This window comes from Trichechus manatus, unplaced genomic scaffold (genome assembly GCF_000243295.1).
Source record: "Trichechus manatus latirostris isolate Lorelei unplaced genomic scaffold, TriManLat1.0 scaffold00015, whole genome shotgun sequence".
NCBI classification, from domain to species: domain Eukaryota; kingdom Metazoa; phylum Chordata; class Mammalia; order Sirenia; family Trichechidae; genus Trichechus; species Trichechus manatus.
The window spans coordinates 17,810,052-17,834,629 of record NW_004443951.1 but is presented as its reverse complement, the minus strand read 5'-3'; the positions used below and the strand labels follow the sequence as shown (position 1 = coordinate 17,834,629).

Below are 24,578 nucleotides of genomic sequence, written 5' to 3'. Positions count from 1 at the left end.
CAGGTTGTGTTAGTTTCCCCTGTATTGTGTACTGTCTCACCCTTCACCCAACATACCACTTGTCTATTGCCTATTTAATATCCCCCCCCACCCCTTCTCTTCTTTTTTTAACGTTTTCCTCTGCTTCCAGCATTGTCTCTTTCTTTCAAGCTCTCTGTCTTTCATGTCAGATGCGCTCATAAAACGTCTGCTATTTCTGGGTGATCTTCATATTTAAGAGAGTTAGGCCCTAAAAGCTGATTGGGTGGGTGGGACTTGTTAACTTGAGTGCTCTTAATGAATGATCAGGTGGGGGACTCAGCCATTTTGTTAGAGCAACCTGAAATTCAGGTCTGTTTCCCCAGAGAGGAATTGGCCAGTCTCCTGTCTGGATCTTTAAGCCTGGCAGCCAGAGCTCTGAGGTTGCCAAGCAGGGCAGTGGGACAGAGTGTGGGTGGAGGGGCTTAGTGTTCATCATATCAAATTCCACTTGATATCCCTGTTTTCTGTGAGGCATCTGACTCTTGACCTCATATGGGCCTGAGAACTTTAACCAATCTTGTTTTCAGCCTCACTCTGCAACACCACTCCCCCTCTGCCCAAGCCTTCTGAGTTACGTGGTGCTTCCAGTTACTGAACCTTTCTGGGGTCCTGGGGTACCATAGTTTTTTTCTTCTTATCCCTATTCCCACAGGCGCTTAGCACAAAGAGAAAGTCGAAACTAAATGAGTGACCGTTTGTCTGTCCTTTTCAGTTTATCAAACCTTCGTTGATATTTCTTTTCTGTGGTTTTGTGCCATTTTTATTCCTTTAGTGTCTTTTTTCCGAGGTTTCAGAAAGGAATGAGATAAATATGTATGCTAAGTCTCCCACGTGCAACCTAGAATTGGCGGAAGTGAATCTTCCCAGCTTGCTTTTCTGTCTCTCTGCCTCTTTCTCTCTTACATACACAAACCCTGTGCTCTACCTTCACTTGTACTTTCTTTTTTCCATTCCTTTGCTCATGCCATTCTCTCCTCCTAGAATGTCTGCTCTTCTCCTTTCAGCCTATTGAAATTCTACACAAATGTTCTTCCAGGCTGATTTTACATGCCTCATCCATGGAAATCCGTTTTGATTTCTCCAACTGGAAATGACCATTCCACTGACTGAATTCCTAAAGTTCCATTCACTGAATTCTTGTAGTCTTGCCACCCTCATGACGTAGCATATACTGCCTCATACAGTATTTATATACATACCATTTCCCTAGTTAAATTGTAAGCCCTTAAAGGACAATATAAGACTGGCTCTGTAATTTTTTAATCCATAGCAATTAGCATAGCATCTGGGCAATTAAATATTGTAACGAACTGTAGAATTATAGAACTGGAAAAGAATTTAGAAATCTATAATGCCAACTTCATTTTATGAATGAGTAGACAAATTCAGTCATATAATAAGCCAGGGACAGAACTGGAACTATAACCTCGTTCTATGACTGCTAAATCCATCAAAAAAAGTCTGATATATGCTTCATTAGCTATTCTGGTTAGTCCAGTATTAACCAGAGGGCATTTTTTGTTTCATTCATGTTGAAAATGCATGTAAATATCTTTTTGGTCTTAGTAATTAGAGTATGCCATAGGTAATTTCAGTTTTTTAAAAAAATAAATCAGGATCTTGAATATTCTAGGTTTTGTCAGAAACAACTGGATAATAGTTTTCTTCCAAGGCATATGACTATCAGAGACCCAAGGATTATAGGTGGGGAAAATATAGGCAACTGTACTAAAGAGTGCCGAATTCAAGAAAATTTTAAAAAATCAGTTATATGATATATTTAGAGAGACTCTTTTTCGCCTATCAGTGGAGTGCAGACCCAGGTTAGTTGAGTTCTAAAGTCTTGCTGTTTGACTGTTCATCATGGTTTATTAGTCAAAGTCTCTTTGTAGTAAATTGTCTGTGTCAGTGATCCTCCTCTGTTTCCTTGGCTTACCTAGCTCTTGGCAGTCATTTCCAGAACATTTGAGATAGATCCATAGATTCATGTCTTAGGGATTAGATGCTCCAGGAACATCTATAAGGAGAAAGTTGAACTACAACTATTGTCTATTTAGGATTTGTTGACTGTCAGGTGTACCAGTCACTAATCGAAAAAGCCAGATGCCATCCTTTTCCTCATCCGCTACTTTGGGCACTTGAGGGTGGATGGGCAGGTACTTAAGAGTTAGCTCCTTCGTCTGAGATTTGGCTTTTCATCATGCCTTTGCCTCACAATGTGAGGCTGAGTGATGGCAGATGGTCTGATAATGGGGCTGGCTGGCAGTCTTCATTGGGCAGAGCTGTTGGTAGACAAGCCATCGACGGTGGAATGAATCATAATTGACCTCTAGGCTGGATTGGACTCTGCCTCATGCCCATCACTTTTGGTTTTATCCAAAATAGAAGCTGTGGTTCCTAGATTTTGGAGAGGAAGGATTTGTTGTACTCATTGGTGTTTCTGGATTGCCATCTGGCTGCCGTTAGAGGGAATTCACTGCAACTCAGTTTATTCAGGGAGCTGAGAGGAGCTATCCCTGTTTTCAGGACAGGGCTTACGTTCTGTCCCCTTAAAGATGTTACCCACATTTCCTTTTATGACTTGTTAAGTCAGAGGCAACTGGGAGGATGCATTGGGGAAGCATTACTCACCAGGCACAGGTAGTGGCCCTGACTGCTGGCGGGTAGTCTGGGTTGAGCTGAGAGTGAGTCAGCTCGGGGAATGGAAAAATTGCAGGGTAGTGGGGGGTGGGGTTGTGTGCCAATGACTGTGTCTTTTCTGCTGGCTCTTTCCTTTGTAAGGACTATTCACAAAGCTGTGAATACTAGGGATCCGGTTAGGGCAACCAGCAAACCAACCCACTTTATGGTGATGATGTTTCCCTTGAAAGGAAAGAGCTGACTGGAAGGAGTTAGCATTGTTCCCTTCTATGTTATGGGTTTACACGGATTTTGAGACAAGCTTGAGCTTGCATAATGAAAGTCTTATGTGTGAGAATTTCACTAGAATAAAGGAAATCACAAGATTTCTTTGTCTTGGTTATGAAACTCAGACTTATGTATCTATCTTTGTCTGCTAGGCATCAGTGGGGGCTTAGATGCTAAATGAAATAACTGGTCATTAATTCTATAGTAGAACAATCATTTTTCTTTTCCTTATCTTTATCATAGCATCTCTGTTCATTGAGTACTATTTATTTTTTATAATTTATTTTTTGTATTAGTTAGAAACAAAAGATATGAACTTGTATGAAGAATATTGTATAATTAAGATGGACTTGTATTAAGAACATTGTAGGTCTGTTGGGTATTTGAAGAAAAGAATTATTCCAGATGCTAGATGAAAGAAACCAAGGCTGAGATGGAATTGGTTTTATGGGTAAGATTTGAAGAGCAATTACAAAAAAAAAAAAGGAGACAGGGGAAAGAAAACTGTTTTTAAGCATCTGATGTGTGCCTAGGTACTTTACATATATTCCTTATTTAATCTTGACAACAACCTTGAGAAATAGGTATTTATATATACATTTTATATATTAGGAACCTAAAGTTCAGAAATATTCAGGGACTTTCCCTAAGGTCATGCATCTGTGAAATGATACTAGTAGGGGAGATGCTTCATCTGTACTTGGGCCCCTGGTTAGGGATCATGAAAGCAGAAGCTTTTGCAGTGAAAACTGTGAGAGCTACAACTCGACAGGACTGCCATGTTTTTCCAGGTCTCACAAGTTTTCCGCCTTTGACGATTACCACTTTTCTGTCCTCTCTCTTAGTGGAAAATATTTGAGTTTTCCTTCTCTGATAAATTTCCACCTAACACATCTTCTGGCTTTTGCAGGTTTTACTGTGTTAGAAAGTAAGCAGAGCCTGGTAGTAGACTCTCCTGAGGAAGACTAAAATAATCCTTGTGTTGTGGACTAGGGTTCTGAGCAGGCTACAGGGATCAGCAGGTGGGAAGAAGCTGACAGGTCTGCCTTTGTCTTCAGGTGGCAGATTCTCCCTTATTTTCATTTAGGGCTGCCAGGGTCTTGGAAACTGTTTCACAGAGATCTAAAATTAGCTGTTTGTATGCAAAGCCTGGTTTCCATTGAGTACTTAATTTATAATATAAGTATATTTATAAGTATAAGCCTGCCTACCTTACCTGCCTCTTATCTTCTCCTTGGCCTGGGCTCTTCTGAGCCTTGAATGTAGCCACCCTGTTGGCATTAACAAGCCTCCCAGGTTACCTCATTGTTGAGATCCTGACCCCTTTGTCAGCTGCATGCCAAATAAGCCCCTTGTGCCCATTCTGCCTTATTGTGTTCAAGGTGGCTCAGGAAAATGAAAGTTGATCACTGTTTCATAGCCAGACCACACTAAAGACGTTTCCCTTTGAGATAGTTTTTGTTTTTTATTTGGAAAAGCATTTAAAAAATGTATTTAGACTGGATAGGAGTAAGACGCTAACTCTCCTTCCCTGTGCATTCACTTGGAATGAGAGATATTTGTGGACATAAATAACAATCCTTATAGACAAGCCTCTTTTCCTTATATCTTCTTTTCTCCATTTATTTAAGTTATGTACTACCAGAGTTTCCTGAAAAAAGTTTAATAGCTAGATCTTATTATTTTTTAGGGGGAAATGGTCAGAATCTCAAAGAGGGGTTATTTAAAATGGCAGTATGGATATGGTGGTTGATCAGATATTCTTGTCCTTTCCCTTTCTGAATCAATGCCATTGAGGCCTAATTTGATTTAGTCATTGAGCTGATGGCTTAGAGCTATTAAATGCCATACATTACCCTGGCTTAACTCCTTGCATTGGACACTGAAGATGACTTGGTGTTCTGCTAGGGTGTAAATGCTGTAGTGTAGTAATGATAATAACAGTAAGTCAAAACCCACTGCTGTCAAGTTGATTCCGACTCATAGCAACCCTATAGAACAGAGTAGAACTGCCCCATTGGGTTTCCAAGGCTGTAAATCTTTACAGAAACAGACTGCCATATTTTTCTTCCTCTGCTCCCTTGGAACAGCTGGTGGGTTTGAACCACCGACCTTTTGGTTAGTAGTTTAGCTCTTTAACCACTGTACCACCAGGGCTCCTTGATGATAACAGTAGTTAACATTAATGAGCATTCACAGTGTGCCAATTATTCCATGCATTTTCTCACTTAATCCTCACTGTTAGACTGCGAAGGGGTAGTTTTATGATTCCCATTTTACATATGAGGAAGCTGAGGATTAAAGAGATTAAATAATTGGTTCAAAGACATATAGCTAGAAATGGTGAAGTCAGAATTTGAATCTAGGTTTGACTAACAGATTATGTTGGGTGTAAGTAGAGAGGGAGGAGGGGCACTTGGGTTTACTTTACTTTCTACCCTTATTGTTTGGCTTTACTTTCCTTTTTCTCAAGGGTAAGCACCTCCATTGCTGAGCTGGACAAGAAGGCCTCTCAGGGTTTGAATTTTTGGGCGGAATCCATATCTGGAGAGATCTGCAGAAGTGGAATTTCTGAATTAATAAATTGGCTTCTTCCTAGCTCCAAGAAAAAGCAAAACTTATACTTGTGTTCTTGGAGTCACTTTTTTCCTTAAGCTCCCAGGTAGATTTTTAAGTTCACTGTTAAAGGTGGTTTGGCTCTTTTGTTAGTATATATTATCTACTGGGTCTATCTAAAGGAGCATATTGAGTTATTCCTTCCAATAGATAAATGGCTTTCCAGGCACTTACTCTCTGCGCATGTTTTTGTGGTCAAGATAGATGCATTCCCAGAAGAAATACTTAAATTTTGGGAATCTTCATGGTTTCTTGGACATCATCTTGCTCTTTCTAGTGTACTCCCCCCTTATACTCCTGGCTCTTACAGTGTCTTCAGATCCTCTTGTTCATCAATTGCTGTCATTGTTAGGTGCCATCAAGTTGGTTCCACTCATAGTGACCCTGTGTACAACAGAATGAAACATTGCCCAGTCCTGTGCCATCTTTAACAATCATTACTATGTTTGAGCCCGTTGTGGCAGCCACTGTGTCAGTCCATCTCATTGAGGGTCTGTCTCTTTTTCGCTGACCCTCTACTTTACCAAGCATGATGTCCTTCTCCAGGGACTGGTCCCTCCTGATAATATGTCCACAGTAAGGGAGACCAAGTCCCACTATCCTTGGTTCTAAGGAGCATTCTGCCTGTACTTCTTTCGAGACAGATTTGTTCGTTATTCTGGCAGTCCGTGGTATATTCAGTATTCTTCACCAACACCATAATTCAAAGGCATCAATTCTATTTGGTCTTCCTTATTCATTGTCCAGCTTTTGCACACATGTGAGACGATTGAAAATACCATGGCTTGCATCGGGTGCACCTCAGTCCTCAAGGTGACATCTTTGCTTTTTAACACTTTAAACAGGTCTTTTGCAGCAGATTTGCCCAATGCAATATATCGTTTGTTCATTAATTAGCTAATTTATTTATTCATTTATTCCACAAATAGTTTAGTGACTAACGTTTTACACAGGAGAGCAGACAGGAATCCTAGTTTCAAAAATTTAATCTAGTGAGAGAGTAAAAATATGCACACAACTATATTATAAAGTAGAAAGTGCTAAATGTCATGAGGAAGAAACAGGTCAAGTGTAATATAAGCTCAAGGCAGTGAGAATTGTACTTCTTGCTGGGGTGGATGGAGGGAACAGGGAAGACTGGTGGAAGTATTAGCTTTAAGCTGGTCTGTAGGGATGGGATTTTGACACGTGGAGATGGGAAGGAAACATATTCCATGGTAAAATAAACGAAGGACTGTTGTAAAACTAGAGAGGTTTGGACCTAATTGACAGTGGGAAATTGTAAGTTTTAGAATGAAATTACAGTAAACATTTATTGAGCATTTAAGATGTGCCAGTCATTATACGTGCTTCAGGAGAATTAATCTCACAGTGAATGAAGGCAAGATTGGCAGGTGGGAGACTGCAAGACAGATTATGTAAATCATCAGTATACCCGGTTTTGTACAGTCTGAGCCATGTTTAGAGGTCTTTGTGGTTAGATGTGGTTTGTTTGCTGCTCCTACGAATAGTGATAATAATAGCTAATAATTATTGAGCATGTATTGTGTGCTAGGCACTGTCTAAACACCTTAAGTGCATTAACTCATGTAATCCTCGTGACAACTCTTTGAGACAGGTACAATTATTATAATTTTACGGATGAGGAAATTGAGGTTTTGCAAAGTTAAGTAACTTGCCCAGGGTGCAAAATGTGATATATATAGTAGAGTCTGGCTTTGAACCCAGACAGTCTGACTGCAGACTGGGCTTGTAATTGTCATGCTATAATGCTCATGGCATCTAGGTTTACTGAGCAAGAAATTTGGAGATTTTCTGAACTTCATCATATTCAGGGACACTTGGGTATGTAGAATATTCTTTGTAGGTATTCTGGACCTTTACGTGTTTATTGTTGTTTCAATACCACATTGCTAAATCTTAGAAGTCAGAGTCACAGAAGGTCTCCTGATTAGCCTCTGTGAAGGCAACATCCTCTGCCTATCTGCAGTTAGATGCCTAGTGGGGTTATGGGAGGAGATGGGAACAAGAGCCCAGGGCCAGGCTTTGATGCCTGGATCCTGCCATTCCCAGAAGCCCAAGGTTTCCATTCTGCCAGTCATAAGCTGTTCCTTCCACCAAATTTATAATCTCAGGTGTGTTTGTTACTTAAAGAAAGAAAAAAAGGAAGAGGCTGTCTTTTAAGTATTTTTTTTTTTTTTAGATTTCAATCTTTTAATTGTGATAGAACTTAAATTTTTAGTTTGTATCTGCTGAAATTATGATGCTTGTGGATGTCAGTTATTTTGAGACCAAATATAACTCCATGGCAGTTTGAATAAAACATACAGCATCCTTTCTCACAGACTTGCTTTGGTCTCAGGTGCAGGCATCAAAGTGATTTTCGGATGTTGGCTTGTTTTGAGATTTCTTATGGTTGACGGTTGTGGGTGACTGTCTTAAATTCTTGTGAGTGAAGTAATCTTAAAGAGAGGCAGGTCTAAAATCTTTTTTTTTTTTTTTTTTTAAATTGTGCTTTAGGTCTGAAATCTTAATGAAGTTCTGAGTTGCCTCTACAAGGCTTCTTTGATGGTTTGGGCCCTGCCCATTGCTGTTAGTAAGGGATATGAGGGGTGCTAAGTGGTGCCACAGTGGTTAAGAGCTTGACTGATAACCAAAAGGTTGGGAGTTCAAATCTACTAGCTGCTCCTTGGAAACTCTATGGGGTAGTTCTGCTGTGTCCTGAAGGGTTGCTATGAGTCAGAATCAACTCGATGGCAGTGGGTTTGGTTTTGGTTAAATGTGACCTTAAATGGCCTGTTCTTTGTATAATAAACGATGTCTAAAAAGAAAACTAGTTACTCCCTCCTGCCAGCCTCTAACCACTTCCTGTGAATAACAGCACACAGATCCATCTTAGTTTAATCTGTTTAATTTCATAAAGTGAAAAATCTATTTAATTTCATAAAGACAGTTTCTCTCACCTTCCCTTTTCCTTCATACATATACATGTATGAAGGCTGGAAATGAGCAAACTTTTTTTACCTGTCATGTATAGAAAAATGGTATATCCAAGCATAGCACAGCCATATCATAAAGATCTTGTGAAAAGTAAATTACTTTAGATATCTTTCATTGTCTTCTCTAATAATAAAGGTAGATTCAGACTATATTGATATTTGAATGTTTCAGATCCCCCCCCCAAATTTCCTCCACATTTTTGACTGGTACAGGCAGTCGCTGGGTTATGAACGAGATCTGTTCCTAAGTCGGTCTTTAAGTTGAATTTGTAGATAAGTCAGAGCAGGTGTACACAGTTCTTATTTAGGCTTACTTTAGTGCAAGAAGGAGCCCTGGTGGTGCAGTGGTTAAGCATTTAACTGCTAACCAAAAGGTCAGCAGTTTGAATCCACCAGCTGCTCCTTGGAAACCCTGTGGGCAGTTCTACTCTGTCCTTTAGGGTTGGCTGTGAGTCGGAATCGACTCAATGGCAGTAGGTTTAATTTTTGGTTTTTAGTGCAAGAAAAGGCTTGAAGACTTTTCATTGATTTAAAAGCTGCATGTGCAGCAAGTGAAGATGATTGTGATGAAGAATTTGTTGTGAGTAGGGGTTGGTTCAGTTCTTTCAAAGTGAGGGCACATTTACATAACATTAAAGAGCAAGGTGAAGCAGTGAGTGATGTTCTTAAGTACGAGTTGTCTGTAAAGTAAGTCAGACCTTCTTAACTCGGACACTTACTGTATATGATTTTCTAATTGAGACATGTTTATAATGGCTTTTGATAGCACAGTAGGGCAGATAAATGGCCTTCACTTTTGGAAATGAAAATATGGTGAAGATATTTATAAGATTGCAAAAAGAATGCTGTGCTGTGGTGATATAGACAGCATTTGCACTGCAACAACATATGTTGAAGTTGAGATTTTTTCCTTGGAGCCTGGTGCAGCTGTTTACAAGCTCCAGGTTAAGTCATGCAAAGAGGAAGTATTCCGAACATGTAAATATCTCAAATTGCTTAACTTCGAGTTAGTGTACTTATTTTGCCAGAACTTAGCAAAGGGAGGCAATGTATAGATTTATAATGTATAATAGAGTGTATTGATTGAAATCAGATGGATAAAAGTTCAGATTTTCGTTCATCCTCTTACTCATTTTGTGATCTTGGGCAAAAAAAAATAATCTGAGCTTCAAGTTCTTGATTTATGAAATGATCATAGTAATATATACCTCCCAGGGATGTTATAAGGATTAAATGAAGTAACAGATGCAAAGACACTTTATAGTAGTTGCTTATTAAGTGTTAGTTTCCCTTCCAAGCAAGTCCATCTCTTTGACCAGCACAGCCCAAGAGCTTCTTCACTGTAGGGGGCATGTCATTATAATCATTTTTATGTCGAATTGTCTAGTATAATGCTCTGTATTTCTTAACTGAATGAATGAATAAAGTACTCTGTGTCACAAAAGAGCCGTGCTCCACAGGGAGCTCCAGCTTAGTCTCCACTGGACTGCATCATCAGTTTCCCTCTAAGTGCTTAGTCCCTTCAGCAAACATAACATTACATTTCACATGTCAACAAAAATCCTCTTTTGACCCTACATCCTTCTCCCTACTGTCTTTTATAGCAAAATTCCTTGAAAGAGTTTTTATGTGCTGTCACAGATTCTTCTTTTCCCATTCTCTCTTGAATCAGTCTAGTCTTTTTCTCCACCGTGCCATCAAAAACTATACTTGCTGAAGTCTCCAGTGACCTCCACATTGCTAAATTCATTGGTCCACTGTCAATGCTCATCTTGACACAGTAACAGCTTTGACACGGTTAATTACTACTTCTTTTAACACAGTCTTCCCTGGCTTCTGGGACAACATGCTCGCTTGGTTCTCCTCCTAATCCACTGGCTGCTCTTTTTTAGTTTCTTTTTAGCCTTGTTGGTTCTTCCTCTTCTCCCCTGTCTAATGTTGGAGGGTTTCCACGGCTTAGACCTTCAACTTGATCTCTTCTCTCTCTATGTTTACTCCCTAAGTGATATCATCCAGTCTCATGGCTTTAAAACTCCAGCCTGGTTCTCTCCCTGAACTCTAGATTGATATATTCAGTTGCCTGTTGAAAGTTCCACTTGCATGTCTAATAGGCATTTCAAACAGAATTTATCCAAAATAGAATTTCTGAACTCTCCCCTCCCCCCAAAAAACAAAAAACACAACCACCACCACCAACCAACCAACAATCCTCTGCTACTCTGGCAGTCTTCCCCATCTCAGGAAATAGAGATTCTGTCCTTTTGATTCCTCAGGCCAGAAACCTTGGAGTCATTTGTGACTCCATTCTTTTTTTCTTCCCTTTTATTATAGATAAAAAACTTACTGTATATGTATTTAAAGCACTTTGCACTTTTTAATTTATCCAGAATCTTAGCACATCTCACCACCTGTAGCACCATACGTTTGTCCCAGCCACCATCATTTTTCACCTGAATTATTATAGTGGCACTACAACTGGTTTCCCTGCTCCCACTCTTGCCTCTGAACAGTCTGTTTTCAACATAGCAGCAAGAGTGATCTTTTAAAATCATGCCACTCTCCCACACAATACCCTCTAAAGGCTTCCCATTGCACTTAGAATAAAAACCAAGGTCTTTACATTCAGACTTTTGTGTAGCCGTAGGGCCATAGGTGATCTGACTCCTTGCTACCTCTCTGGCCTCATCTGCTGACACTCTCCCCCTCTCTCTTCCAGCTTCAGCCATTCTGACTTCTTTGGTGTTTCCTGAAGATACCAAACATACTTCTGCCTCAGGGACTTAGTACTTGCTGTTTTCTTTGTTTGGCTGTCCTTCCTCCAGATAGCCATGTGACTTGTTTGCTCATATTCTTTATGTCTCTGCTCAAATGTCACCTTATCAGAGAAGTCTTCCGTGACCATTCTGTATATAAAATTATAAATCCTCCGGCACTGGCACTCCCTTCTCCTCTTTATCTCCGTGAGCATTCTTCATAGCATTTATGTCACAAATTATATATTTACTTGTTTGTATTTATTTTCTGTCTTCCCTTATAGTATATAAGCTTTGTGAGAACAAGGTCTTTTTTTGTTTGTTTGTTTGCTTCTATGTCCCCCAGTATATAGAACATTACCTGACACATAGTAGGCACTCAGTAAATATTTGACGAATGAAATGTAGGTTGACACAAAATAGTAGATGGTCTTGAGTGCCAGATTATAAAGTTCATATTTATTAGGTCCTCCATCAAGGGCCCTTTATTATCTTTTTTGGTTAGTGAATTATTCAAATCTGAAATCTTTCCCTTTTATTATAGATAAAAATTTACTTTATAGATATTTAAAGCACTTTCCACTTTTTAAAGGCTTTTTTTAATGAAAATATAACATGTTTATATACCATGGTATATTAGACACCATACCAAAACCAAACCCAACCCATTGCTGTTGAGTCAATTCCGACTCATAGCGACCCTATAGGACAGAGTAGAACTGCCCCATAGGGTTTCCAAGGAGCAGCTGGTGGATTTGAACTGCCAGCCTTTTGGTTAGCAGCCATAGCTCTTAACCACTGTGCCACCAGGGCTCCAGTAGGCACCATAGAGATGAATAAATAACTAGTTTGGTAGAAAGATGAGGCTATAACCCTTACACTCCCTGAGTGAAGGGTACTGGGTGTCACAGACGAAATGTAGATGCACTGTTGGATATTGATTGGGTCTTCAGTGTTATGTTGTGTGTCCACACTTCACCTTGTAAAATTTCTCTTCAGAGGGAAGTGGACAGGAGAGGGGGAATGGTACTGTGAGGCTTTTGCATATTCAGTTAAGGTTGTATAAGCTTTTACAGCCTTTAAGTGTGTTTTATTTTTAAGTCAGGTTTATTGAAGTTTAACTTATATACAGTAAAACTCACCTTTTTCAGCATACAGTTCAGTGAGTTTTGACAAATGTATGCAGTCATGTAACTACCACCGTAATCAACATATAGAACATTTCCATCACCCCCAAAAGTTCTCTTTTGCTGCTTTGTAGTAGTAAGTTCCCTCCCTTCACCCTCAGCCCCTGGCAATCACTGATTTCATTTCTAGCCCTTTAGTTTTGTCTTTTCCAGAATATCATGTAAATGGAATCATGTAGTATGTAGCCTTCTATGTTTGGCTCCTTTCATGCAGCATGATCCTTTTGAGATTCATCCATGTTGTCGCATATGTCAATAGTTTGTTCTTTTTTATTGCCAAGTAATATTCCATTGTATGAATGTGTTCCAATTTGTTTGTGTTCACCAGTTGATGGACAGTTGGGTTGTTTCTAGTTTTTTGATTATCATGAATTCAGCTGCTGTAAACATTCACATACAGGTCTTTGTGTGGACATATGTTTTCATTTTTCTTGAGTAAATACTTAGGAGTGAGATTTTGGTGTGAGATTTTAGTGAGAAATGGTATCTATGTGCTTAACTCTATAATAAACTGCCAAACTGTTTTCTAGTGTGGTTGTGCCTTTTACATTCCCACCAGCAGTGTGTGAGAGTTCCAATTGCTTCACATCCTCCCCAAGTCTTGGGATTATGGGTCTTTTAAATTTCAGCCATTCTAGTAGGTGTGTAGTGGTAAAGTGTTTTCAGTTGCTGCTACAACATACATATCAAACTTTCATGAGTAAACAGGCCTTGGTTTTATGGAAGGCATTTCTGTTCTCCTTGAGTTTCCTGATGCCCCCTTGGGCAGCTAATGGGGATCAGATGGATTTTTCAACTCTTGAAAAGTGCCTCCAAAATGCGCTTGTAGAGCAGTTTGCTCTCCTTGCTGATCTTCATCAGGCGTAGATGTAGGTTTGTTTCATGGGTGCTCATTCTGTTTGATCTTCTCTGTAAAGGTCAGGTTGTTTGCTTTCTCCTCCCAGGATGTGGTTGCTTTCTGACTGCTCTAGGATACTTCTGGATGCATATCCATCCTTACATGCTTTGCCTTTCTCCCCGCAAGAGGTTCTGCAATGCTCCTGTGACTTTTTTCTTCTGGCTTCATCCGCAAGTCTGGCATTCCAGCCAGGCTGGGAATGGAAAGTTAGAGTGTGACGTCCTCTGACACCCTCCCTTCTTGTAGAGGGTCTGAGGTTTGTTTGCTTACGCTGAGCAGAGGATGCCAAAGATAGAGGCTTGAGTCAGCTTGTCACTAGCTTAGGATCTCTTTTTCACTCTCCTTGTTCCTCCTTCTCTTTCCCCTCCCCCCTCTGGCCAGTTGTTTCCTGGGCTTTGTCTGAGATACACTGTACAGTTTTAGTCCTAGTCTACCACTGCCTGCTGAGAAATACTCAGAGCGAAATGGAGGAAGAGCCGCCAGGAAGTTTCTGACACCACTAAGCTCCTGGCCTCTGCCTCCGTGCTGATAGTACAGGACAGCAGTAACCTCAGGAGAAAGGCATCCGAGGCCTGCGCTGAGCTGTGGGCTTGTGCTAACTTAAGGGAGGAGAAAAGGACAGCCTGGAAATGCCTGTCTTAGATTCATCCTATTTACAACCCACCATCTTTATTCTGACTCACATTCTTGGAATTGCTGGTGTTCTGTACTGGAAGAGATGTGCCAGAGGCAGAGCAGGTAACTAGTGCCATGTTATTCTTTAAATCTGCTGTGGGACTTTGGAGGGTGGGGTAAATGACGGATGTCTTCCCCTTTGCTTTCCTTAAAGGGCCAGTATGTCCTCTCAGCTGGGGTGCTGTTAGACTAAGTGTGTGTGGATATGCTGAGGAAACTAGACTGCTTCGGGACCAGTTTGGGAGCTGAACTCTTTCCTGTCTTGTGAAGCTGTCTGGTCGGAGGGTGCTGGTTAGATGAGGTGATGTCTGGGGTTGAAGCTGGAGGGAAGTGGAAGCTGTCCTCAGTGTCCTTCCTCAGAAAATCAAGTCCTTTACATACTTTCTCAATCTCAAAGTGTTTTATGAGATCTTTGTTTTAACCTAAAACAAGCAGTAACTCTATCATCTTCTCCAGATAGGGGTGTGGGAAAACTTGTGGGATGGGAAAAACTTCTGAATTTGGTGTATTTTCGGGTGAGAAAAGGCAGAAAGACGAGTCAGTCAGACGAATGGGTCAAGTTATGCCCTTGCCGAGGTGCATCCTGGAACACTGAGTGCCTCCCCCTGTTCTCTTTGATGTGATTGAAACTATTCCTTTCCTCTCAGGCAGCTACAGTTTACTCTGTGTGTATCCAAGTCATGTGTTCCGTGCAAGGAAGTTAACTGTCCTGATCACAGGGAATCGGGGCCCTGATACTTTAAAACAAATATATTTTTTAATGGTACCAGTGTAAGGTATAATGATTTATACTATTCTTTCTTCCCATATTGCTATTAGTTACATTATACTCCACTGACTTCTAAATGTCCAGTGCAGGGATCAGACCTGTGTTTAACTGATTCTGAGTCTCCATAGCTGAGGATGAATAAGGTCTGACTTTTTCTGGAGTACACCCTTGGGTCTTTAGTACTGTCACTGTGACTGCGCACCACCTTCAAGCAAAGATATTGAAACACTGTTACTTCGTATCTTACAAGAGGGAGGTTTGATGACTTATTACTTAGCTCTCTGTTAAAAGGTCATGAATGCTTGACAGAATTAGATTCAGTCACTCCCTAGTGTCCTTTCTAGTAAATCCCAGAAAAGCTTTTGACTAAATATCCAGATACGAGTGTGTGTCCATATCAGCAAAAACAGAGACGGGCATTTAAAAATATGTCTGTGTGGTGGTGTGTTTAAAAACAGGGAACCCAAACAGCTTTCCTATAAGCCTATATCTGAGTTTAGAAAGGAAGGGGTAGACAGGCATGAGTTATTCCATAGTATTTACTATTTCACATATAATGAGAAAATAAGTATCATTTCGGTAGAGGCTACTGCTTTTTTCCCTCTTGTGCATTATGGTGGAACCCTGGTGGCACAGTGGTTAAGCATTCGGCTGCTAACCAAAAGATTGGCAGTTCAAATCTACCAGCCACTCCTTGGAAACCCTATGGGGCAGTTCTACTCTGTCCCATAGGGTCACTGTGGGTCAGATTCAACTCAATGGCAAGGGGTTTGGTTTTTTTTTTCCCTTGGTTTTGTGCACGTTATGGTAATGGCATTTCTAAACTGCTAATTAATATTCTAAGTTTATGTTCAATATTCGATTCTCTGTGGAACTTAGGAGTTATAGCTCTTTTATGCACTTTCTTATGTTTTCAAAATATTAATTTCATAAATAACCATAAAATACATTGAACTAAAAGAAGAAAATTATATTGTAAAAGCTTTTTATTTTTATGAAATAGCATTGATCATAGTACCTAAGAGTTGTGTTGGGAATGTCCTATGTTCAGTTTATTTATCTGTAAAATCAGAGCAGTGTTTTTTCAATTGGAGATTTTGGCTACTGAAGCTTCCATGGAGGTACTTAAGAGATTCTGCATACTTTTGATTATAATTTCAATTTTAAGATATATTTGATCTATTAAAAAAGTAAAAATAGCATGTGTACTCTAATGTACAAAAACTGTTGCCATCGAGTCGATTCCGACTCATAGTGACCCTATAGGACAGAGTAGAATTGCCCTATAGGGTTTCCAAGGAGCAGCTGGTGGATTTGAACTGCTGACCTTTTGGTTAGCAGCCAAACACTTAATCACTGAGCCACCAGAACCCCATACTGTAATATACCATCTTCCAATTTTAACACATTGGACATCAGCAGAATAAAGTTTTTCCACCATGCTGTGTATATATTTGCACTGCTTACACCTGTATACTTCATTAAAAAGGTGTAGGTTGTCTCTTCTGATCTGGTCTTTTTTTCTTTAAATTGCACAGCGTGCACATTGTTGCAGAACATACTGTAGAACAGTCTCTAATAAGTTCTGTGAAAGCCTCAGGTATATGGGCTCAGGTGCTCAGGCCATGATAGTGAGTGTATAACATATTGTTACATGATAATATTGTAATATTGACTTAGTATGTAATAAAAGTTTTTATGCTTGTCCCACTTGCATATTCATATTTACATACTAATAAAGAATCTACATGATTTTTAAATATTGAAAGTATTCAACTTTGAAACAAATATTTTCCACTACTCGTTTAGGCTTTTGTGTCAGTTTATTTGAATAATATTCTGAGATTACCAAGCAAACTGTGAAATGGTTACTGTTTGTTTCTATTTATTTGTATGAATCAGTTTTTAAAAATTGATTCTCTGCAATAAAACACAACATAGCAACAGTAACAGAAATAAACTGATGCGGTTGCTGATACAGTTGCAGTTAATTAATCTCCAGTTTCAAGCATATGTCCTGTTAGAAATTGCCTAATTGGTCATGTCATTTGGCTTTAAAATAAGTAACATAAATTTGAACTTATAAAGTTGATTTATACTATTAAATACTGATTTATATGCTCTGTATTTTGAACTCCACATAAGATTTGTTTGAAAAAATATTGTTTGAAAACTGTGCACTAGATACTCTCTGAGGTACCTTTCAGCTCAGGCACTTCTAGGATACTGTATTCTAGTAAATCCTCTCTTATGTTTATATGTTGTTGTTGTTAGGTGCCATCAAGTTGGTTCTGACTTATAGCGACCCTGTGTACAACAGAACGAAACACTGCCTGGTCCTGCACCATCTTCACGATCGTTCTTATGTTTGAGCCCATTTTTGCAGCCACTGTGTCAGTCCATCTCATTGAGGATCTTTCTCTTTTCCACTGACCCTCTACTTTACCAAGCATGATGTCTTTCCCCAGGGACTGATCCCTCCTGATACCATGTCCAAAGTATGTGAGACTAGTCTCACCATCCTGCTTCCCAGGGGCATTCTGGTTGTACTTCTTCGAAGACGGATTTGTATATTCTTTTGGCAGTCCATGGTATATTCAATATTCTTCACCAACACCATAATTCAAAGGCATCAATTCTTCTTTAGTCTTCCGTATTCATTGTCCAGCTTTCACATGCCTATAGGCAATTGAAAATACCATGACTTGGGTCAGGCACATCTTACTTAGTCTTCAAGGTGATATCTTTGCTTTTTAACACTTGAAAGAGGTTTTTTGCAGCAGATTTGCTGCTTCCATGAGTGTTGATTGGGGATCCAAGTAAAACAAAATCCTTGACAACTTCAGTTTTTTCTCCATTTATCATGATATTGCTTATTCGTCCATTTGTGAGGATTTTTGTTTTCTTTATGTTGAGGTGTAATCCATACTGAGAGCTGTAGTCCTTGATCTTCATCAGTAAGTCCTTCAAGTCCTCTTCGCTTTTAGCAAGCATGTTTGTGTCATCTGCATATCGCAGGTTGTTAATGAGTCTTTCTCCAATCCTGATGCCATGTTCTTCTTTATACAGTCCAGCTTCTCGGATTATTTGCTCAGCATACAGATTGAATAAGTATGGTGAAAGGATATAGCCCTGATGAACACCTTTCCTGATTTTAAACCACGTGGTATCCCCTTGTTCAAATTTCTCATCTGTATAAGAAGGAAAATAACACTAAAGTGTCTAATTTTCTGATTCTGGCAGTGCATTATCTGGCCCGTACTTGGATGTACTATGGTATTGTAATTGAGAGCATGGACTCTGGAGTTATACTACCTGTGTTTTTATCCTAGCTCTGCCCCCTATTGGCTGAGTGACATTAATCTATGTGTGGGCCTCTGTTTCTTCATCTGTAAAATGGGGTTAATAAACTTACATGGCTGTTTTGAGTCCTTAGAAGACTTTCTGAGCATGGTACCAGTACCAGCTGCTGTCAAGTTGATTTTGAGTCATGGCATCCCCATGTGTGTCCAAGTATAACTGTGCTCCATAGGTGTTCAATGGCTGATTTTTCAGAAGTATATTGCCAGGCTTTTCTTCCAAGGCATCTTTGGGTGGACTCAAACCACCAAAGCCCATTAACTGGTTGCACCATCCAGGGACTCCCTAAACATGGTAAGCACCACATAATAGTTTGCTGTCATTATTGTAATTTATTCACAAAAGGTATCATTAAAGACACAGTCTCTTTCTGTAGGCTGCTGGGACAAAATACAAATGTTTGTCTTTATAGTTGAGGATTAAGAAATGTGATAGAAGCTAATATGGGAGTAAATAAAAAGTGTATTATGAATCACTGGAAAGACTTCTGCATCTACTTTTATATTCTTAAATAGTGAGTGATTTTGACCTATTAGGAAAGAAAATAAATATGTAGCGTCAATTTTTTGTGCTAATATAGGAAACCAGTAGCTATAAATTCTCAGATAATTTCTTGCCCCATATGGAAAAATTGGCTTCATACTCTTCCCTCCATTTAACATCTACAAGATTTACAGGTGGCAGCCAGATGAACCTTTTTTCAATTCTTCTGTCTCTGGCTATCTGGTGAACTATGAAATTACTAAAAGTTGGGCAAAAAGAAGGAGAATGACCTGGATAATCACCATTCCAGTTCGTCTCCTCTGAATAATTAAGAGCTGGCTATCCTACTCAAAAGTCCTCTCCTCTACTGTCAGCAGCAGCTTCCCTCTTCAGGCTCAGGACCTCCTGGGAACCTGAAGGGAAGAAAGGCCTGTCTCCTGGCAGCTAGACTGACTGTATCCCCAGCATTCTCTTCTACTTTCCTCCGTCTGCCATGCCTTCTTCAGAGGAAATCGGTCTGCTTGGATGCCAGGGGAGGGAGGAGATGACAGGCTGTGGTTCATCCTCCTCAAACCTTACCCCGTAATGATCATTTTGGTTTTTGGTGACTGTGAAGTTATTTAATATTTCTTAGAAGTTGCCCCATTTGTTCATTTGGGACATGCCCTAAATCTCCAGTCTGACAAAGTGAAGTATTTTTATTTTTTAACCTTCCCAGGAATATTCCACTTCCTTACATATACAGCCCCACCCCTACCCCAGTTCAGTTATTCTTGTTTAGAGGCAGAGACTGCAGGGTGGAACAGGAGGCACAGCTTTGGAGCTGGACAGGTAGATACATATATAATTTTGGTCAAGTTATTTAACCTTTTTATGTCTTTGTATTTTCATCTCAAAATGAAAATACCTTTCTTAGAGGATTGTTGTTGGGATTAAATGAAATTATGTTTAAAATTCTTAGCACCGTATCTGTGAACTGTCAGTTATAGTACATGCTCAGTTAATTTTGGCTTAGTTTATTGAGTGCCTTCTAAATATGTTAGAGATTGGAGTATGAAGAGAAAAGTCAGTTCCCTTAGAGAACTTAAATCTGATTAGAGAAGAGGTTATTAAATATGAATCAGGAAATGTTCATTACTGTTTCTTTTCTTTTCCCTACTTCTGATGCATTCCTTTTCCTATGGCAAGGTAAATTCTAGGAGGACCCTTCCTCTCCAAGGCTGACTAAGAAGAGGCTAGTATGAGGGACAAGGGACAAACTGAGTAGAACTGTCACAGGTTATCAGGGTGACTGAGAGCTTAGTCAAGGAGGGATAAAGTCAACTGTGAGTCCCGTTATTAGTAAGCAGTAACAGGATTATTAGCAGTTTGTAGGTGGGAGGGATGCACAGTGGGGGAGCTGAGGCAGGGCAGAGGGCTTACTTAAACTGAGTGGTCTGCTAGGCAAGCTCCTGTTTTATTTTTTTCACTTGCAGTCTTGGGGGCTAATTTCTGGAAGCTTGCTTTCCTGGGTGCTGCCTCTCCCTCTTTGCCTTCAGGAACAGAATTGAAAACTGGCATTAGCCTGAGGAAATCGTTCTATTTAGGGAGTCAGAGCAGAGAGCCAGTGATTAGGCCCTTATCTTTGGTGGGGCCTTTTGAGTAGTGTGGGGCTGGGATTGAAGTGTCTGTCCTGACAGAGAGGCTCAGCTTTTCTGTCGCCTGGTTGGGTCAGAATTGTGAAGAAGCAATAAATGGGCTGGGCCATCTGAATGAAAAAGCCCTTCATTGTGTTTCTTCAACATTCAGTGTCTGGTACAATTAGCCAAGACTCGGAAAACAAGTTGGACAAACAAGCAAGCAGCTCTACACTGATGAATAAAGGGATTTCTGGCACAGCTGAGTTAAGTGCAATGACTGCAAAGGCACAGTGGGAGGGTCTGGGAAGAGGAGGGGGACTTTGGGGATGACATTCCCAGCTGGATGATAGGAAAGAATGGAGCAGCAGCAAGCAAATGGTGTTTTTGAAGTTGATGAAATCCAACATGCTAATCTACCTGGAACACTGGCTGGAGCTGGCTACTCTGTAAAGTAGGTGGAATCAGTGAGGAGAGATTGTGACTCTTCCCTTTGGACAGCTGTAAGTGTGGAGACATGAAGTTCCCCTTGAAATCGGGAGTGGACAGCATGTGGGCTTGCTCCATTGTCATCTCATCGTGAGACCTCAGTTGGTTAACATTTTATATGTATGTCTGCCTGCAGAGAGGCAAACCTGAGGCGCTGGTTGTTGGGCAATGGATACACTATTCCTGACTTGGCAGTAACTCGTTTTAACTCACCATCTCTTTTGCAACTGTCTGAGATCCATCAGGTAACAAACTTCTGCTCTGCAAGTAGAGGGTAACCCAGAGACCAGCTTTTACCTGCTCAGGCTTAATCGAATAATAACTTGACTGGACTTTTGTATATGAAGCTCCTACTTCAGCATGTCACTGTTGATCTGGAAACACCAAGCGGGTGCCACTTTTGAATAGGATGCTGTTTGCCTAAAGACCTGGGCCCAGTTTTTGGAAGTGACCTAGGGAGGAGCTTTCTTTCTGACCTAAAGGGGAGGAGGAGGTCAGTAGGAAGTGGTGGGTGGAGCCACTTCTCTGTACTTCTGCTGTCTTTCTCTGTGCCTTGCGCAGCCCTTTGGCTGTCTCTGTTCACTTTGCACTCCTTTTTGAGGAACTGCTGAGGGCACACAGGCCACTAGCTGGAGATTTCTTGGGAGCCCCCCTCCTTTTAGACGGGGTCAGCAGAAGCAGGGGTGCCATGTGGCCCAGTTACCAAGATGAGCACGAGTTCAACGCCCACCTGGTTTGCCGCATGTGCTGCATGGGTTAGTATGTGAAGCCTTTTTCCTTGTCTGGGCTTGAGGATCCCAAATACTAGCCCTTGCTCCCATTGACTCATAGAAATGCATGGGCTTTGAAGCTTTGCAGGCATTATAACCTTTGGGCTTGTTAAAATGTTCAGTGAAAGTGACAGGCGTGTCCTGCTTCTTGGGGGAACTTCTTAAACTTGCAGTGTCTGTGAGCAGTTAAAAGCCTAAGCTTTGTGGAACTTTTTTATAGAGACTGAATTCATGCCTCTGCTCTGCCTGTATCAGGAAACTACTTTTAAGTTCTGTTGCATAGTGCCGAAAGCCCGGGGTGTATTTTTAGCAGAAGTAGGTTGGTTACGGAGTCCACCTCTAAGCTGACTGGGAGGGGAAGGGAGAAGTCATGGCCGAGGTTTCCTCTTTGGGGCTTATTCGCTTACATTTATTTACTTTCTGCCAGCTGTGACAGAGAGAAAAACGGTTAAAGATCGTTTAGGGACAGGGACCTAAAGAATAGTTGGGGGCCAGGGGAAGCGTCGTGCTAGGAGTGACTTTATCTGTCCTGTTAAGGGAAAAGAGTCCAATTTAAATAACTGGCTCTGTGACCTTGAGAAGGTGACCTAACCTTTTTGGGCATAGATTTCCTTGGTTTCCAAACTGTTGGATATACAGATGGGTGCTGGACCGAGACAAAGTTTTCATTAATTTTCAGTAACTGAAAAGATAAGGAAAATGTAATGTGTCTTTCATAAAGCTAAACTTACTTGAAGAACTCTTCTGTATTCTGAAATTATCATTTCTACTTTTTGATGCTGAAATGTCCTTTATTTTATAGAAGAATTGTTACTAGGTAGTAGTTTGTTTTTAGATATCCTTATTTAACAAAATAGAGGGTTAACTTTATGTTAGACTTTCTAATTTATTTTGGAAAATTTACTGGTTTATGAAATCCAAGTTTAGGAAGCACTGGATTGATAATCTAGTTGCAATATCTTGATTTTATACTGTGAGTCTCTAAAGCAGAACAAAATTGTGACCCAAACAGGCAAATTTTCACTCCAAAATTAAAATTGCTGGTGGTCTGATCAGGGGAGACTTCAGAAGAAATCCCAGAGCAAGGGAATAGCAGAACCAGGGGCTCCTATCCTGTCTTCTCACTGCCAGGCTAGTGCTGCCAAATATTTAAGTGCTTTCTGAGAAACAAAGCTGGGACCATAATAACATTGGGGGCATGAGGAAGGACAATTTTAGTCAGTTACTACCATCTATTCTAGCTTTTTATCCTTTCTGTGTTATTGAGATTCTCTCTCTGGTACCTAGAGGAAAGAATCTTCTACATCTGAAAGTGCTTGGAGATACACTTATAGTCAAGGGGTCTTGCTTCTGTATTCAACAGAGAAGCATAAGAAAGTCCAGAGTCTGTATTGAAAGTTTAAGGGCAAAAATATTATACCCCTCAGTTTACTCTACGTTGTTCAATCTGTTGGAGGCAGTGTAGTCTAATTGTTAAGAAAATGGGCTTTAGCATCAACTGTCTGCATGGGGCTCCTGCTCCACCATTTAGTAGCTATAGACCTGGGCAAGTTGCTTAACCTTTCTGTGCCTCAGTTTCCTTATTTATTAAGTGGAGATTAAAATAGACTAACCCATGGAGTCATTATGAAGAGTATGTGGCATTAAAGTATTTAGCCCAGTGCCTCACACATAGTAAGTTAATAAACGCTAACTGGTAGCTATATAATATGAAAATTCAGTGCTTATCTTTGTTCATTCTCATTATACAAGTTCAGACACACAAATACACACCTTGTTTGCTGGAGCAAAGACTCTTTTGAGTAAGCTTTGTTTTTTTTTTTGATTGTGATGCTTGGTTGCTGGAGCATGGCCTAACTCTGCTAGCAGCAGGGCCTGTGAATCCATTCTGGGAGTGGAGGCCAGATATGAAGCAGTTGAGTTTTCTAGCAGAGATGCTCTTTGAGAATAAGGACAATACTTTTAGTTAGTCTGCTTGAATTTGTACTTTTTTAAAAGCTCCACAGGTGATTTTGATATAGCCAATTCACAGACTGGTATTTGAAAACCATTGACCTAGTCCAAATGCCTCATTTTATAGATGAAACTCTACTCAAAGAGAGGAGATAGTGCCATATAAAGGTAAGAACCATAGACTAGAGATCAAGAAATCCAAGTTATAGACCTGGTTTTGTCTCCAACTGTGTGACTTTGTATAAATTCTTTAATCTCTCTTAGCCTTGATTTCTTCATTTTTAAGATGATTCTTTGAGGGTACAGGTTTAACTCTTTATCTCTCTATATCTGTGAAATATTTAGCTTTTCTGAATTTGGTAATCCCATCAATACTCTAGAAACAATTAAACTTTTCTCCCTTTTCTCTTCTTTTAAGCCTCTCCCTCCATCTCTATGTCTGTTCTCTTTTGCCACAATTACTTACTCCTGGCTTATTTCTTTATCTAACTTATGTTCTGTATTCTCTGATTCCCAGTAGTGCAAAGAATTATCATTAATAATGATCAGGTTTTCTTGAGAAATAAGGTAAAATTTTAATTTTGCATTAGTGTTTCTAGAGTTATCACTTCCCTAAAGCCCCAAGTCTCAATCCTCATTGAAGCCTTCTCAGTCTGCATCACCCTTTCATGAATCCCTATTGTGGTTATAGTTTGTACCTCTCCTCTTGTCACTTGATTATTTAGGACTGTATTGTGTTGCTTTCTAATAATTTCATGGGGGGCAGTGACATACACTGATTAAAAGTCCAGGATTTAGAGTCTGACAGATTTGGGCTTGAATCTCAATTCTACTACTTACTAACTCTGTGATCTTGTGCAAATTACTAAACTTTTCTGAGCATCAATTTGCTGAACTATAAAATGAGGATAAATAATACATATTTGATAGAGTTCTGAGGGTTATTAAATACTAAATGAGACAGGCCTATCACAGTGCCTGACACATAGTAAATGCAATAAATGTCAGTCTTAACTGCCAGAGTAGGCTTTTGAGGATAGGAACCGTCTATAATGCTGGTGCCATTATAGATTATTAGTAAG

At 40.0% G+C, this 24,578-nt stretch overlaps 1 protein-coding gene across 10 annotated transcripts in view; it reads left to right on the top strand.

The window, feature by feature from the left end:
• MACF1 (microtubule actin crosslinking factor 1) overlaps window positions 1-24,578 on the top strand; it is a 392,660-nt gene that overhangs the window by 100,317 nt on the left and 267,765 nt on the right. Inside the window, exon 1 of one of the 10 annotated variants that reach the window (XM_023727202.1) lies at window positions 7,284-7,389. The exons of 5 other annotated variants lie outside the window; for them this stretch is intronic. In XM_023727202.1, coding sequence (XP_023582970.1) covers window positions 7,314-7,389 — 76 coding nt within the window. In that variant the 5' untranslated portion in view covers window positions 7,284-7,313. Of the gene's footprint in view, window positions 1-7,283; window positions 7,390-13,481; window positions 14,120-14,153; window positions 14,358-18,990; window positions 21,529-24,578 lie in introns of those variants that run through there. 4 more of the 10 variants (XM_023727200.1, XM_023727205.1, XM_023727204.1 and 1 more) reach the window with 4 other exon arrangements.